Here is a 16,789-nt window from a genome sequence, read left to right as displayed (position 1 = left end):
AGGGTTTTTAATCTTGTGTTGTTGCAATTAGAATTTACTCCTATTTAGCGACGCCGGATTAACTAATTTATTTCCCGGAGGGATTCGATAAATCTTGAGCATAAAAAATCTTGTATTGATGACTCCGCAAAAAAAAAAAAAAAAAAAAAAGAGCCCGGCCAACCTATTGATCCTCTCTCCGAGCATAAATGTAAAATAAATTTCGTAATGATGTCTTTTTTTCAAATAAGAGTATGAAGTGAATTTTATTTCAAATAAGGATTTGAAATGGTATAACAATTTCAAATAAGAGCTTTTTATTTTTTGGTCAAAGAAATAAAAGCTTAAAGTGGCCATGTAGTGTCAAAAAAGGGCCTCGCTTGAAGGGAATTTTTGTCATTTAGTATTTTGATTTTTTTTTCATCAATTTTTTTTATTTTTTTTTTTTTTAAAATTACAAAAGGCAAAAAAAAAAAAAAAAAAAAACACACACACACGGTCGCCCCATTGCTAGTGGGGTGTTGGCTATGGCTTGCGAGGGCCGCGACCCTCTCCTAGATTTGGGCGAAGGTCGCCGGCCCTCTCTTAGTTTTGGCGAGGGCTTGCAGGCCCTCACCCTTTGGTTGGCAAGGTAGTGGGCCCTTGCCAATGCCCCATAGGTGGTGTTTAAAAAAATAGAAAAAATAAAAAAATAAAAAATTAAATGACCAAAATGCCCTTGAGGTCAAACCCTTTTTTAGACTACATGACCATTTCAAACCCTTATTTGAAACAAGATTCACTTCATTCCTTTACATGAGAATATAAGAGCACTTCAAGCCCTTTTTTTGAAATAAATAGTATTTCATGCCCTTATTTGAGAAAATGATGACACTTCGAATCCTTATTTGAATTTTTTCCTAAATTTAAGAAGTCCTATATCGATGATGTGGCGTAAGATGGAAAAGTTTGTATATCTTGGTTCGCCTAAAACTTACTGATTTAGCTTTTGTGTGTTCGGTTGGAGGTGTTGTTGGATCGAAATAAGAATCTCCCTCAGTAATTTTCTTAGATGAGGTATCGTCTTTATGATGCGTCGTCCTAGTTGGTAGAGCTTAATTAACGATATCAAAGCATACAATTAGTGGATTTCCTCAAGGCATGACGCATGATTAGTAGTATCATCATTCTCTAGAAACATCTAGTCAATCGATTGAATTTTGACTAATTGGCACCGTAAACCGCAACAAACAAGCCTAAATGTCCTTCACATGTTCGATGCAACTAGCTAAATGAAACGAACAAATAAATGTGCCCTCGTCGTCTTTAGGTACGTTGGGAAGAATAAACTTAGAGCCCATCGATTTCAAAAAGGTTTGAGGAGGAAAAATCCAAGGGATGACACGTCAGATTATCTGCACAATTCAAACTTTGCTTCCAGTTTCCCTCTTATTATAAATTATTTTATGTACGAGACGTGTGCTTCTGCAAAGGGCATCGTGTGGAGGCCACACGCCTTTCAATTTTTTTAAACCCGATTTATGTTGCATGAAATTCTTCATGAAACGACAGCTTCAATGGACTTTGCCTCTCGAAGCATCTTCGTTGGTTTCCCACGGTCAAAGCTGTCTGCAACTAGGCCACTATAAAGAAGGGCCATCACAGCCCAAGAGGGCTTGTGTCATCCACACTTGTCTTCCTCCTCTCCAATCTTCAAGAAACCCTAGCTAGCCATTGAAGTTGTGAAGATTCTGAGTGAAGCGTGCTCGTTTCGGCTCATCTACATCAATGGGGAGCTCGAACAATTACTTGAGCTTCGTTCGGTCGTCTGTCTAGTTTCACCAGCAATTTCAGGTCCATTGAAGATAGGGTCTTATCAAGAGAAATGCCCATTAGCTGAGGCCATAGTGAGAGAGTCGGTACAGAAGGCTCTCGCTGCTGATCCTGGAGCTTCTGCTGCCCTCATTAGGCTCCATTTCCATGACTGTTTTGTCGGGGTAATTGCCTAACTTGTTGTGTAGTTTATGTGCACCATCATTAAGTAATCTCTTGTTATGTCAATCATGTTTGCAAATTGGCTGTTAGGACTCGGTACATAATCACAAGGAAATAAAACATAAAAGGAAGAAGGAGAAATCGAAACAAGGTTTACTTTGATTCATCCTTCAATTAGGGCTGTTCAGCAGAAGATTTTCACTATAATTAACACATGTCAATAAGGAGTATGAACCACACCTTAATATTGACCCACTCTTTTGCAAAATCTATGGATGGCCAACTTTTCATTTAATGGTTTGAGTAACTAATCCAAGGGGCAGAAAAAATGGGTTTGTATATTTGATTGACGTCACAAATTCTAAATGGATATCTAAATAAAGCTGTCGATGTTCTTATATATTAAATTCTTAGTAATCATGTAAAAGATCGATATTTCTATGATGTGATGGACGTTCTTCTGGCACTCAGGGTTGTGATGGGTCCATCCTTCTCGACTCGGCCAGAGGGAACACCGCGGAGAAAGATAGCCCAGGAAACCTCGGCATTGGGGGCTTTCAAGTGATCGACGATGCCAAGGCCAAGATCGAAGCCCAATGCCCTAACACCGTCTCATGTGCCGACATTGTGACCTTCGCCGCTCGCGACGGTGTTCGAGCTGCCGGGGGCTTACCCTATGCCGTCCTTAGCGGGAGGCGGGATGGGAGAGTCTCCCTCGCGGCGGAGGTGACCGAGAACCTCCCCGGCGCATTCTTCAGCGCCGAGCAACTCAAAGAGAACTTTGCGAAGAAAGGGCTTTCGCTCCAAGACATGGTCACTCTCTCCGGAGCACACTCCATCGGGGACTCTCATTGCTCCGAGTTCACGAAGCGACTCTACTCCTTCAACTCGACGTACTCGCAAGATCCTTCCCTTAACCCTAGTTACGCCGATCTTTTGAAGACCAAGTGCCCGCGGAACGGCGCAACCGACCCAATCGTACCATTTGACCCGGTAACGCCGAACGTACTCGACAATGCCTACTACAACAATTTAAAGAGCGACAAGGGATTGTTGTACTCGGACCAAGTGCTGTGGGACACGCCATTGACGAGAGGGTTAGTGAAGGACAGCGCGAACCACCCAAACGCCTGGGCTCGGAGGTTCGCGGCCGCGATGGTGCGCATGGGCTCGATTGAGGTGCTCACCGGCATGCAAGGCGAGATCAGGAAGAATTGCAGCGTGATAAACTAAACGTTCGATGACTGCTTCGTCAATTGGTTTGTTTTGATTTTTGTTCTTCAAAGGCGTTGGCGTTATCGTGTGACGTCGATTGCCCGTGTCATTTTGGTGGTGCGATAGTACCAGGTTTCCCCCGAATTTGTGTGCTGCATGCGTTCTTAATAAATGAATAACAGATGTAATTGCTGTCGACTGTGTCTATTTTAGTGTTGTGTTCGCCATATTGACGTTTGATCATTGGTTGGTTCGGTCTATCGTTTGGGCAAATAGATGAAAACAAAGCCATGAAAATGACTCAAGCTTGGCGGCTGAGAGAAGTGCATTTTGAACTCCGTTTACTTTTGTTAGAAAAAGATCTTTCCCAGTAGCTGAGGGTACTGCAAAGCTCTCTTTTCTGTTTCCTCCCCAAGTCCACACGGACCAAAAAATTAGCTGAGGCAGGCGAGGCTCGTCCTCGTCGGTGGGCGGTGAGGTACCTCATCGGCTGGAGAAAGAAGAGAAAAAAAAAAAAAAAAATTTATAAAAATATTATGTTGCCGTGCGGCGGCGCTGACCGGCAACCACGATAGTGTCGACCTGTTAAAATTGACTGCATGGATTGAATTGACATAATTACAAAAGAGTTAGGACTGAATCAGCAAAAATAAAGTTTATGACTAAAACGACATAATTACAATAGGTTTAGAACTTTTTTTGGTATTTTTCCCAATCAAAATAGCCTTTTGTCTATATTTTCTAGGTCTAGCAAAAGCAAAGAATCATAAGAGCAATTTTAAAGAAAATTGCAAGGAAAGGTACCAAAAAAATTGTAAACCTATTGCATTGATATAAATTCAGTATTATAGCTTTTAAATGGACCGATTTACTCCTAAATCTTTTTGCATTGATGCCAATTGAGTCAATCCTGTCAATTTTGATTGAAAATCACTGATGTGGACATCAACCGTCCCACATGGCACAACTGGCGCCGAAGTGGACATTTATTGTTAGAATATGTCTCGAGTTTAAGCCTGAAACGAAAATCTGAATTTCGAAAATAGATATATATATATATATATATATATATATATTGAAATTAAAGATAAGATTTGTTTTGAATAGCACAAAAATCTACCTCGATGGAAACTGTGGAATTTTAGATTCCTGGTCGGCAAAGGAGTGCAAGATAACGTCGGATTCTTGGAGCTAAAGTCGGTCAAGAAGATTTAAAAGCGAAAGAGGAAAGTCCAGGATTGACCAGATCTACTTGGACTTTGTTTCCTTCTCCAATATTCCGGATATCTTCACGCCGGTTTTGCCCTTCTTTCTGGTGGTGACATGTTGTCGCGACCTAAAATTTTTTTTTTTTCAGGTTAACGGATTATTAGGTTAATTAGATTAACTAACCTAATTCGAACTCTCCCAAGTTCTACCGAATCGCAACTTAGATTCAATTACATGCCAAGATTTTAAATTGGAGCCACTACTAATCTTTTATGGTAGGTATATTAGAAACCTAAATAAAGTATTCAGGAGAAAATACTTTATTTCATACGAACCAGAGATTAAATGGATTCGGGAACTTTGTTACATTAACTTTTCAATTAATGCCCTTTCGATACCCGATTTTCATGAAAAATCCTTAGTTTGATGATTGAATTAATTTTTTTGGGGTTTTCTTTTATTAAATGCAATGCTAATGCAATCTACCTATATGACGTGTGAGATGTATTGACATGGCAAAAATGTGTGACGTGGCAAATATGCATGACAAGTAAAATATAATAATGCAAACTAAACTATAATGCTATGCAACGTGAATGGTATTTTTTGGTATATTTTTGTGTATTTTCGGATTTATGAAAAAAAAATTAAGTTGAAAGACTACCTAAAGTGAAATAACATCCGATTTAATTTAAGAAATTGATTTCTCAAAGTCCTAATTTTTATTAGAGTTATTTTCATGCAAAAAGTGAAGAGAAATGTGATTTAGCTTAAGAAAACGTGACATCTTTTTTTGGGATTTTTTAGGGAATTATTTAAACCATGAAAACAGTGAAATTTGAACAGAAATAAACAATATTGCCCATAAAACACCTTTAAATCCGAAATTCCAATTTTTATTCACAACATCCCCGAGATTAGGGTTAGCAAGTGAATATATTATAGAATTACCGTCGTCCCTATATACATAGGGCAAACCTTGAAATTCTATTTAGAAATTAGCGATCCGCTCCTCGAGATCGAGGATTTGATATCTAATTCACACGTACGGGCACGATCGTACTTTGAGATCGAAGTCATATGTTGCCTTTAATGTACGTTTTCCAAGGGACAAGGCACAAATAGGGAGCATGTGCTATGGGCAAGATTGTTTATTTAAGTGCAAATTTTAACAAATAATCAATCACATCAATAAGTAAATATGCATAAGGATATGATTATAAAATGCAAAGACTACGAGTTACTAGACGAGATGTAAAAAGGTAAACGAGATATCGAAGCAAAGTCAACAAGTCATCACAAGTATTATAATCAAAAGTTGAAAGAATTTACCTTTTTTAAGCAAAAATTCGTGCACCTGCAATTCACTGTAAAAGGCCTCCTTTGATCCAAGTTTGCATTGAACAGGAGTTGATCACGGAGTTTGAAGTGGCGTTACAGCAAGGTGGCGTCGGATATGCACAAACGTGAACAAACGAGAGCCGAGATTAGAGCTATATCGATGTGGGGCAAGTGGCGTCCAGTGTGGTCTTCAAGAGCCAAGAAATTTTTGTCCACTCGTATGCTCTTTTTCCTCCCTTCAAATTGTCGTATCCTTTCTCTGGATGAAGTTCCTCTTCCTTTTCAGACTTGTGGCCGTGTATATTCAATTCCTTAGTCTTCTCAAATTCTGGTGGACGCATGCAGGAAAAGGAAACACAACTCTCTCGCCCTCTCGTGTGTAGCTCTCGAAAAATTCTCAATATTCTGAACATCCCCGCTTTTGAGTGAACATCCACGTCCTTTTATAGGTGAAGTAGCCCAAAATCTTCAAGGAAAAAGAGCATATTTTCTTTTTTATTGTGAATATGTGAAAGGTCTCTTCAATATCTCTTTTTTATTCCTTCACGTGATTTTTCCTTGAGCCTTACACAATTCTTTTAATTTTTTCCAGTCTGATGCAGAAGAAGATTGGGCTTGGAGAATCAAATCTTTACCCAATTTGCTTGAATTCTTTCTTCTTTTGACCATGAAAATATATCTTTCCTCACTTGCATCGCATGCTTGGCCACGTATGACCTAGCCATGTCGTTTCCTTGCCTTTTATGAGAATACAATGTGGACTTCGGTTGATCCGAGCAAAACTCAATGCGATTCTAGGCTTAGACCAATTTTCAATTTACTAAGTCTAATGAATACTATTAAACTTAGAAATCGCTCATTTAAGTCCATCCACCGTTAGTCAGAATTAATGCGGATGCGATGCATGCGTGACAAAAAATAAAAAATAAAAAATTGGTTTGATTATTTTTGTTTAGAACTAGAATTAGTCCTAATTTTTAAGCAAAATAAACGACTAAAAATGAATAGTCAAAATTTAGGTGTCAACACATATATTATAATATTTTTGGGTCAAAGAAGCAGTGGGCTGCAGAGTGGATATTCACACCTTGTTTTGCCATTGAAATTGAGGTTGCACGTCAAGTTCATGTGAGGAGATGTTATTGGTGTGCTATCCACGATTACTTACTCGTAAATTACATTCCATGAAGTTAGTGTTCAAGCCATGAAAATCTTGTCGTAAGATTTGCGTATTTAATTTTTTTGTGAGATTGAGAGATTATTTCGTTAGGAATTGAGGGCTAAACACTATGTGCGTTCCTGGATGTAATTGGGACTGGGAAACACCGAGAATGTTTGAGCCACTCGAGCGTGATTTGTGATCTCTATGTATCGCATGTTCTATAATGGAATTCGTTGCTGTTTTTTCCGTAGACGTAGGTCTTTACGACCGAACCACATACATTTGATGTCCGATTTATTTTCTTATTCTATCTATTTATCGTTCGATCGCTTGTTCCGGCCAACATTTTTAATATTTTTAAATATTTTATTTATTTTCTTCGTTTTGGTCGGTGATGCCCCAGGCCATCGTTGGCTATGAGCGAGGGCCGCCAAGCTATCGCGGCCTCTAGCAGGGTTTGACAGCCGTGCCACATCAAAAAAGAAAAGAAAAGAAATAATACAAAATTAAGAAAATTAAAGATTTGTCCACCTCATATGGTGGCCATCTACATCGGCGATTTTCCGTCAAAATTGGCTGGATAAACTTAATTGGTACCCAATGCGAAAAGGTTTAGGATTAAATTAGTCCATCTAAAAGGTTGGTGATTGAACTCGTACCAACGCAGTAGATTTATGACTTGTTTTTTTTCGGTACGTTTCCCCAAAATTGCAAGCCATATCGCGGTGATCAATTTAACTAAATCAAGGGGTGTTCGTAGCAATCTGTACCGAAATGTATAACAAATTCAACTCTTTCTCTCTTCATCATATGGAAAAATGGTTGCGAAATATGACTGATCAGAAAGATGGCCAACAGGGATCGTAAACCGAGCAAAGGTCATCTTGCCCGCACACCAATGGCATTTACTGCGTATTTATGATCCCCCAGTCAACTTTCAAGATCTGATTCGGTTGCTTAGGGTCGGCCTCGTCCCACATGCGCAAGAATCTCCCAACTGTGCAATCTTTCGACCTAACTTTCCTCCTGACAACGAAGTCTCCACGCACAAGACGGCTTCTTGGTTACTAAGCCGATCTAGGTAGAAGAGAGAGCGTGAAGATGGGCGGTGAAGAAGAAGTGAAGCTACTGGGTGCGTGGGGGAGCCCGTTCAGCTGGCGAGTGGAGGCGGCTCTCAAGATGAAAGGAGTCGAGTACGAGTACATCGATGAGGACTTGATGAACTGCCCCAAGAGCTCTTTGCTCCTCCAGCACAACCCGGTCTCCAAGAAGATACCCGTGCTTGTCCACGACGGCAAGCCCATCGCCGAGTCGCTAGTGATTCTCGAGTACATCGACGAGGCTTGGAATGACCGACCCGTGATCTTGCTGCCTCGAGATCCGCATGACCGAGCGGTCGCACGGTTTTGGGCCAAGTTCATGGATGAGAAGGTATCTTATCGACGTTTGACTCCGTTGCCTTCATCGGATCTTCTTCTTTATGATGCATGGACAACGACGGGTGTCTTTGGCTTTTATGTCTTACGTGGTGAAAGTTTTGAATTCAGACTTTATCAAAAGTCACTAGTCTTGAGACTATAGAGTAAGGAGTTTGCACACTTCTACATGTTTGTGCTCAGGTATACTTCGCTTTCGGTGAATCAGTTTGTTTTTTCTGTTTCCGAGAAAAAAAAATGGAATTAGAGAAATATAAGCGTTACCAAACAAACCTTAAACGGCAGCTAAGTGAACCGTTATTGAATGTTGAACTATAATCCAGTGGCATCTCATGAAAGCGAAGTGAGAGTTGGGTGACCCAGAAGAAAGCTGTTTTGATTGCAGTGCGCTCCGGCTCTCTGGCGATCTTGTCGGCGCGTGGGGATGGAACGAGAGAACGCATTCGGAGAAGCGTGTGCACTCCTAAGCGTGCTCGAAGCCGAGCTCAAGGACAAGCAGAAGAGGTTCTTCGGAGGAGACACCGTCGGGTTCGTGGACATCGCGGGCAACTTCATCGGCTACTGGATCGGGGTGATCCAAGAAGTGGCCGGGGTCCGTCTGCTGACCCCGGACAAGTTCCCCGTGCTGTGCAAGTGGTCCGAGGACTTCCAAAACTCCCCCATCATCAGGGAAAATTTGCCTCCGAGAGAGCAACTCTTCGCCTTCTTCAAGGCTCGCTTCGAGAGGAAGAGGAAGACTTTATCTCCTGCGGCTACCCGACTTTAACGGAAGTACCCATTACGGTCGGAGCAGGACGATCTTGGACTTTCTTTCGGCTTATGTAGTCATGAGCCAGGAAAGAATGACCGAAATGGTGTTGTTGGTCGCCTTTGGTAGTCTGGTTGAGTGGTTTATGACTGCATATTATGGCCTTGGATAACTGAGTCATATCTAGACATCACTTAGGTGTGATGTTTGTGGTGTCTCTCTCTCTCTCCCCTTCGAATAAGAATGAAACTATCAGATACTTCTTTTGTTATTCTTATTATGTTGCTATAAATTTCGCGAGGGGTGATGCTATGAAATACGATCAGGTCGAGATAATATATAGGTCTTGTGCCGATGAGTGTCGATGCTTGTTAAACACGATCAACAGAGAAATATAGTCTATAGGAAAAAATTTGTAGTTAGGCTGCAAAGCAAATGGTACTGTTAGGATACATGATTGTCATTCACTCTTTTGTATCACTCTATTATTTCCCAATTATATCCACCAAGAAATGTTCCTAAGTTTATGTACTCTCTCTCTCTCTGGCGCGCTCATTGCAACCGTTACTACCTAGTCATGGTTGCGGACCGAGCCTTCCCCAGCCTTGCCGCATTCCTCCTAGGTCGTTCCAATTGCGCAGTCTTGTTTGTTGGTGCTCTCTCTCTCTCTCCTGTTTGTTGGTGCTCTCTCTCTCTCTCTCTCTCTCTCTCTCTCTCTCTCTCTCTCTCTCTCTCTCTCTCTCTCTCTCTCTCGCGTCGAGGATGGAGCCAGATCTGGTCTCGCGTCGAGGATGGAGCCAGATCTGGCTTTGCCATGACCTGATTCTTATTTGCTTGCTTAATCGAAGACCCTAGGGATTTTCTCAAGAGAGCTTCAAAAGAGAAGTGAAATTTAATAGCTCTTTGGTCTTCCAACGATCAATGCAAGAGGGGGACTTATACAATCCCACGAGTGATGGTTTCCCGGAAGATAGACATTGGACAAAATAAGAATTAATCTCACTTATGGGTTTTTAAGTTTTAATTGTACACTTCATATGAACAATTACAACATATGCACATTATTAAAAATAAGCCATAAAGTTTTATCTTTGAAATGCATGCGAAGAAACCATAAAAGAAAACATTGATATATATATATATATATATATATATATATATATATATATAAATAGACAGTTGGAATGAAAAGAAAAGAGGAGAGAAGTTATTTACCGTGGAAGAAAGAAAAAAGTGAGTTTAGATTCGTTTTATTACTTGCTCAAAGGGTATCATAACTGCTACAGATCTTGTTCTCGATCCAACCTTCCCATTGCGAGTTAACGAACATGTTTTATGTAATCTTTCCTTTTGACATCACTCACATTCATTATTAAATCTGTTAGATCGGGTCGAAAAAGATCCGATCTAAATTGATCAATTTAACCTGTTTTACAATATAAATTTAGCCAATCATATCCTACCCGACGCATATTGTTAAAACATTGTTACAAAAACTTCTAATTATTAGTTGTTTTTTTTTTTTGTAACCCTAAACAGATTGTTAATCTCATGATGGATTTCCATGATCATTTCTCATAATCAAGCCGAAAATTACTCATTATGCCGCTCACGTGCTCGTCTATAATGGCAACGATCGTCTAAAAGATTGGGTGGGAGTTTCTGATCAGATGTATGTCTGGTCCTCCATTTTCACTGGTTCTCCTATGAATGCGGGTAAGATTCCTGACATAAGGACTTGTCAATGTCGGTGGGCGAACTAGAGCGACCTAATCAAGGTGGTGGATATATATATATATATATATATATATATATAAATATATATATATATATATATAAAAGAAGAAGGAAGGAGGAGGAGGAATGATAAACGTGCCTCCAGTCTGAAGCTACCCCACCGTTTTTCTGATTAGGAGTCGTCACTAATTAGCAGGAGAATTAATTTAGTTCTACCAGCAAGAGAGTGTGAGTTTGGAGAGTTGATTACGCTAATATTCCAATTAGTATAATTCCGGTATCTTTTTTTTGTTTTTAATGAAGCAGGCACCTTGAATTGATTTTAAGTAAAGTCCTAATACGCGAGGTAATCATGCGGATGCGCAAATATTAATGTAACACTCAATAATCAAAGCACTAAATAAATTGCAAGGATAAGAGAGAGATGGCACGTACCTGAATGTTGCAACCTAATCACTAGTGCTTTTATCCCAAGCGCAAGACTTGGACCGATACAGTATTTTTTTGGGTTTTCACTTATTTAAGTGATGAAAATGCACGCGATCCATAGATGCCACCACATTAAACGCACTAAAAATGAGACTGTTCTAACATAGCATGCAAGATATTAACTCCAAATGTCCTATTTCTAATGACATGCGAATAGTCACGCAATGGACTCGTTATATGACATGCAAAAAATAATTCTAATCTAAAGGACATGTGACTTTAGGTTCAATGACTTTAACATGCAAACTAAGTTAATGAACCTAGATATGCATGCTAAATGACGCAGCAAATTATGACACGGCATAGATGACACATGGCATAATGATGTGGCAAGAATGAGTGAAATTATGTGGCATGGCAGACTATGAAGCTTATGGATGACGTGGCAAGCATGTGATGTAAACTACATGATATGCAGCACATGCAGAGGAAATATTTTTGGTATTTTCTGATGAATTTGGAAATTAATAATTAATAGCAATAAAATTACCCCAAGATGAGATTATCCTAAATCGTCTAGGAAATAATTAAATTCAGTCCTAGAATTATTTAAGAAATCTTATCCCTAAATCTAAATGTCCTAGAGATATGCAAACTTATCTAAATGAGGATTCAATCCTAATCTATACATAAACTATTTAAAATGCATCTTATCTATTGGAAATTCTAAGATATCTTATCTTTCTATGTGCAACGCTGTCTTGATAAGATCTATAAGAAATTTAATGACCGACCCAAATTGACTTATTTAACATGTTTGACCCATTTTCATTCAATGCAACTCTAATGACGCATACCTCAACCCTACCCATATTGCTAAAATACTTTCATATTTTGCACAATTTACGAAAACTTGCTCCTTTGTATTTTTTTAATAGATATTGTTAAAGAAATTTCATGCAATACAAGTCTGGAATCTAGTTGATAATTTTCTTTTTCCTTTTTTTTTTTTTTTTTTTATGTCCGGCGAGGGCCGACTATCATATGCACGCCACCTCCTCCATAGTCTTGGTCACTCTGTCACGCCAAAGACCACGCTTGCCACCTTACCACCCTCCTCAGGCCGTCGCCTTTTTTCAAACTGAGTTCAAGGACTCTCGGAAAACTGAGCTCCACGCCACAGCTGAAGCAAGTGGATGTCCTTGGCCCTCATATTTGAAGCCGGCGGAGGTCCTCGACCTTCAAATCAGAGGTCGTGAACCTCCATCTTCGCTGGTCCGGAGGTCCAAGACCTCTACTCCGGGGTCGCGAACCTTTTGCCGGCATCAAACGTGGGAGATTGTGAGTCTGGCAGAGAGATCTAAGCGGTGGCCGCAGTGCTCCAGGGACGGGCGATGACTGCGACAACGGATTAGGGAAGGTGACGATGTGCGAGCAAACGATGGCCGAGGACGAGGAACGAGCAACAACGGCGATCGGAGTCCTCTTGCCTGGAAGCTTCACAAGCCTTGTCAGAGTTATATTTGGGTTTAAGCTAATAATTTAAGTGGGTTGAATATGGGTCTGATAAAAACTCACATTAGACTCGTATAAAGTTAAGGCTTTAATTTTTCAAACCCATTTTGACACGTTTTTAAAATCTTAAATGACCCATATTAAAAAATGGATTGGTGACCCATATTGCAACTTGTAACGACGACGGAGGTGGATTACGCAACTAGAGGTGGCAAAATGGTTTTAGAATTCATATTTCGTGGTAATGGCTTATAAATGAGTTCCTCAAATTTTAAAAGTGGATCATAAATTGGTTATTTAGAAACTTAATGAGTTCTAAATGGGTTAGCTAAGAAAACTAAAAAAAAAAAAAGTTTAGGCAAAATATCTATATCTTTAAAAATGTACAATTTTTTTTTAAATTGGATTTTAATATTGAAATGTCTTAACAATATATATCGGAGATGAGTCGTGTTGGATGTGAGTCACTAGATTTGTATAGCATGAAAATTAGTCAAAACGAATTAAACGAATCAATATGGGTAAGATCATATTAGACTCAACCTTACCCCAACCCGTTTGACACCTCTACACGCAATGAACAAGTTAGGTCGCTTTTCAATGTCCTAATAATATCATGTACTGCTCAAATAAGACCCTTGCCCAGGCTGCCCAGGATACGAATCCTAATTTCAATTGACATACGAAGTGGGTTTTCTTTTGTGTCCTTTCAATTTCGATATGTCTTCATCCGGGCAGAATTGAATGCTTCGGCTTGTCGATTCTAATTATTATAGGGCCCATTTCGGGCTCAATCCCAACGTTTCTTCAAATACTAGTACTCGAAGTAGATATCGGGTTGCATGTGAAAAATCCGTACTCGTAACCTTCTTTATTGTACCTTTTTTTTTTTTTTTTCTTAATGAGACATAGAGCAAAAGGTGGGGCCACGACCAACCCAAAGCATCCATCAAGGAACGAGAAAAAACCACATGGAGCCCACCACGTCCAATTTCGAAAGATTAACTCTATAATTTTAGATCCATTGAAACCAAATTTATGAACCAAGAGTTACTCTAATCCCAATATCATACTCATTTCAGTTTTAAACTTTTTAATTTGATCAATTTAATCTTAAGCATTTTTTATGATTTGCTAATATAGTAATCCCGATCAATTTTGACTGAAAATCGCTAGCGTGGACGCCAACCGTTACGTAAACAAATTATTTCCAAAAAAAAATATATATATATATATATATTTTCCCTTTTTCAACTCTCTTTTCCATATCTCTCCTTTCCCTTTTTTCTTTTTCCTATTTTACTCCGCTGTTTCACGGCCTCGACGATGGCCGCCAGCCACAAGTGAGTGTGACGCGGCCTTCGCCAACTCTAAGCGAGGGCCACAACGCCCTCACATGTGGTGGTCGACCTCCGCAGGTCATCACCGAGACCGGGGATCGGCGGAGGAAAATAAGGAAAAAAAAAAAGGAGAAAAAGAAATTTAAGAAAAAATTGAATAAGTTGTAAAAATTATTCGCAATAATTCCAATCATTTCAACCACACAACACAAGACATATAGCGTCCACATCAGCAATCTCCAATAAAAACTGACCGAAAGGACTATATTAGTAAATTGTCAAAAGATGCGGGACTCAATTGGCGGCAAAATCGAAAAGATTGAAACTGAATTAACCATCGTATAATATGTTTAGGACTTTGTTTCCCCCTTCTTTATTTTTTTAATCTTCAGCTCGTTGTAATTCATAGCAGCACATCATGTATCAAGCTAATGCCGCCAAAGTGGAAAGGTTCCATCTCAAGTAAACCCGTGACTTCCACCTAATAACTCCGTTGCTCAACGCGTTCAAAAGTTGATTATAATACCAAAAAGAACCATTATCTTAACTTTTGACTTGCTTATTTATATATTGTACGCAAAGTGTGAACTTGGTCTCTGACCAGGTCCAACTTGAACATGAACCTTCGGAGAAGAAATGCAAGAAAATACCAAGTCCAAAGTCAGCATTCAGCAACAAAACCAACTAGAAGACGCGCTGTTTTACTCGTACAATGCCATACCCAAGACTTGAAAGACTCGCTTAAACAAATCCCCCACCAACGCTTCCTTCGACGCTAAGCACCTTCGCCACGCCACACGCCAGACCCATGCAGACAAATATGAAAAAGCATAACATGACTTCGAGCACCCTTTGATTTTGTTTCAATATACGTCTCTCTCTCGGTGAAAACGCGACAACGATCGAAATGAGTCGGCCACAAGAGGGATCGCTGATATACAGCTTTGTGGCGCGGGGCACGGTGGTGCTGGCCGAGTACACGCAGTTTGCCGGCAACTTCCCGGACATCGCCACCGAGTGCCTCCAGCGACTCCCCTCCGGGAGCAGCAGGTTCACCTACACTTGCAACCGGCACACTTTCAATTTCCTGGTCGCGGACGGCTATGGTAATTAAGTGCAAACGTTTTATCTTTGTTTCAGTTCTCGTTTCGCTGGCGACTTGGCTCATCGAGTGGGTGCTGTGTTAGTTATTTTGTTCTTCCCTTGCTTGATGTTGTTGGAGTCCTTGTGAAGATGTTTAGCTAACATGTGATGGGTTAGCTGATTAGAGAGAATGCTAAACATGTTGTTTATGTCCATTTTATGTCGTGGAGATTATAGTAGTTAACGGCGGGTCCATCTTAACTTCGGATGCCTGATAAAGAACTTTCACGGGACACTATGTTAGAACAATTCATCGCATGTACAACTTTGAAATGGTGTCGGTGTCGAAGGTCTCGAACATATATCAGATTCGCAGACTTTAGGATCTCCTAATCCTGCTATTTTTCCAAAATATGTATTTGCAGCTTACTGCGTCGTCGCTACTGAATCTGCGGGCAAGCAAATCCCGATTGCGTTTTTGGAGCGTCTAAAAGAGGAATTCAAGAAAAGATATGGAGGCGGGAAAGCGGATACCGCTGTCGCCAAAAGTCTCAGTAGGGAGTTCGGGTACGGCCGGCATCAAGAACTATCTTTGTTCACATTGCAATTTGTCAATGTATAGCATATAACAGAACACGGAAGAGTTGAACGGAAAAAGTAATGATTACATGAATCTGCAGGCCTGTAATGAAGGAGCAGATGAAGGACACCATGGACCATGCCGAGGAGATTGATCAGATGATGAAAGTGAAGGCTCAAGTTGCACAAGTCAAGAACGTAATGCTGAATAACATCGACCAGGTACATTAGCTAAGCTTGCAACATGTGTCCGATGATGCTCGTATTTTCGCAATCTTTTGTGGACCTGGAATCATCACCAATTCTCCGGGCAGTACTTGAGAAAGCCGTAATCTCCACTCGTTTTCGTGCCATGGTCGTTCCATCCTACCATGTAGTGTAGCTTTCCAAAATTTTGCTTAGTGTAGAATCGTTTGATGAGAATTGCAAAGGATTGTTACTGGGGACAATGATTCACACAGTATCATCTGCTAATTGTGTTCTTCAGGCAATGGATAGGGGGGTAAAACTCACAATTCTAGAGGACAAAGCAGAGAATCTCCACGAAGAGGTAAAGTTACCGGCAATCGAGAAACGGCGCGCTTGTCGTAACGCGAATCGGCTTTTACGTGTTTCTCGAGTCTCTTAGGTATAAATGCGCTCGTTTCCCTCCAACGCAGGCTCAGAAATTCAAGACACGAGGGGGAGAGATCCGGCGGAAGATGTGGTATCAGAACATGAAGATCAAGCTGGCCGTGTTTGGGATCGTGCTGCTTCTCGTGCTGATAATCTGGCTCTCTATATGCAAAGGGTTCGATTGCAGCAACTAGTCACGTTCATGCACGAACTTGATTATGGTCTAGTCACGCGACGTCCATGAATCGACAAACTTTCTCATTCTCTTCTAGTCGGCTCGAGAGTTCTGGCGTCGTCAAAATTTCACTCCTTGCGTGCTCGCTCGCTCACGCGTACGAGTGCTTGTACCTAGACGGATATCCTGATTGTTGTAATCTGTTCTTGTTCATAGGGTAAATTGATTTTTCAAAGAGCATGCTTCTGGAGA

General features: G+C 40.4%; 2 protein-coding genes and 1 pseudogene across 2 annotated transcripts; all 3 read left to right on the top strand.

Annotated features, from left to right (window-relative positions):
- The first annotated feature begins 1,547 nt into the window (after positions 1 to 1,547).
- LOC115731749 lies at positions 1,548 to 3,420 on the top strand (annotated as a pseudogene).
- A 4,542-nt stretch (positions 3,421 to 7,962) lies between these two features.
- Positions 7,963 to 9,323, top strand: LOC115728837 (probable glutathione S-transferase). The gene is made up of 2 exons (XM_030659242.2): positions 7,963 to 8,311; positions 8,702 to 9,323. The coding sequence occupies exons 1-2, from the start codon at positions 7,982 to 7,984 to the stop codon at positions 9,080 to 9,082; spliced, it is 711 nt and encodes a 236-aa protein (XP_030515102.1). The 5' UTR covers positions 7,963 to 7,981; the 3' UTR covers positions 9,083 to 9,323.
- Positions 9,324 to 14,902: 5,579 nt separating this feature from the next.
- On the top strand, positions 14,903 to 16,789 carry LOC115731339 (vesicle-associated membrane protein 724-like). The gene is made up of 5 exons (XM_030661994.2): positions 14,903 to 15,191; positions 15,594 to 15,735; positions 15,849 to 15,969; positions 16,235 to 16,297; positions 16,407 to 16,789. The coding sequence occupies exons 1-5, from the start codon at positions 14,993 to 14,995 to the stop codon at positions 16,554 to 16,556; spliced, it is 675 nt and encodes a 224-aa protein (XP_030517854.2). The 5' UTR covers positions 14,903 to 14,992; the 3' UTR covers positions 16,557 to 16,789.

The sequence above is a fragment of the Rhodamnia argentea genome, chromosome 1, assembly GCF_020921035.1.
Source record: "Rhodamnia argentea isolate NSW1041297 chromosome 1, ASM2092103v1, whole genome shotgun sequence".
NCBI classification, from domain to species: Eukaryota; Viridiplantae; Streptophyta; class Magnoliopsida; order Myrtales; family Myrtaceae; genus Rhodamnia; species Rhodamnia argentea.
Note: the sequence above shows the minus strand (reverse complement) of the source record. Positions and strands in the feature narration are given on the sequence as shown.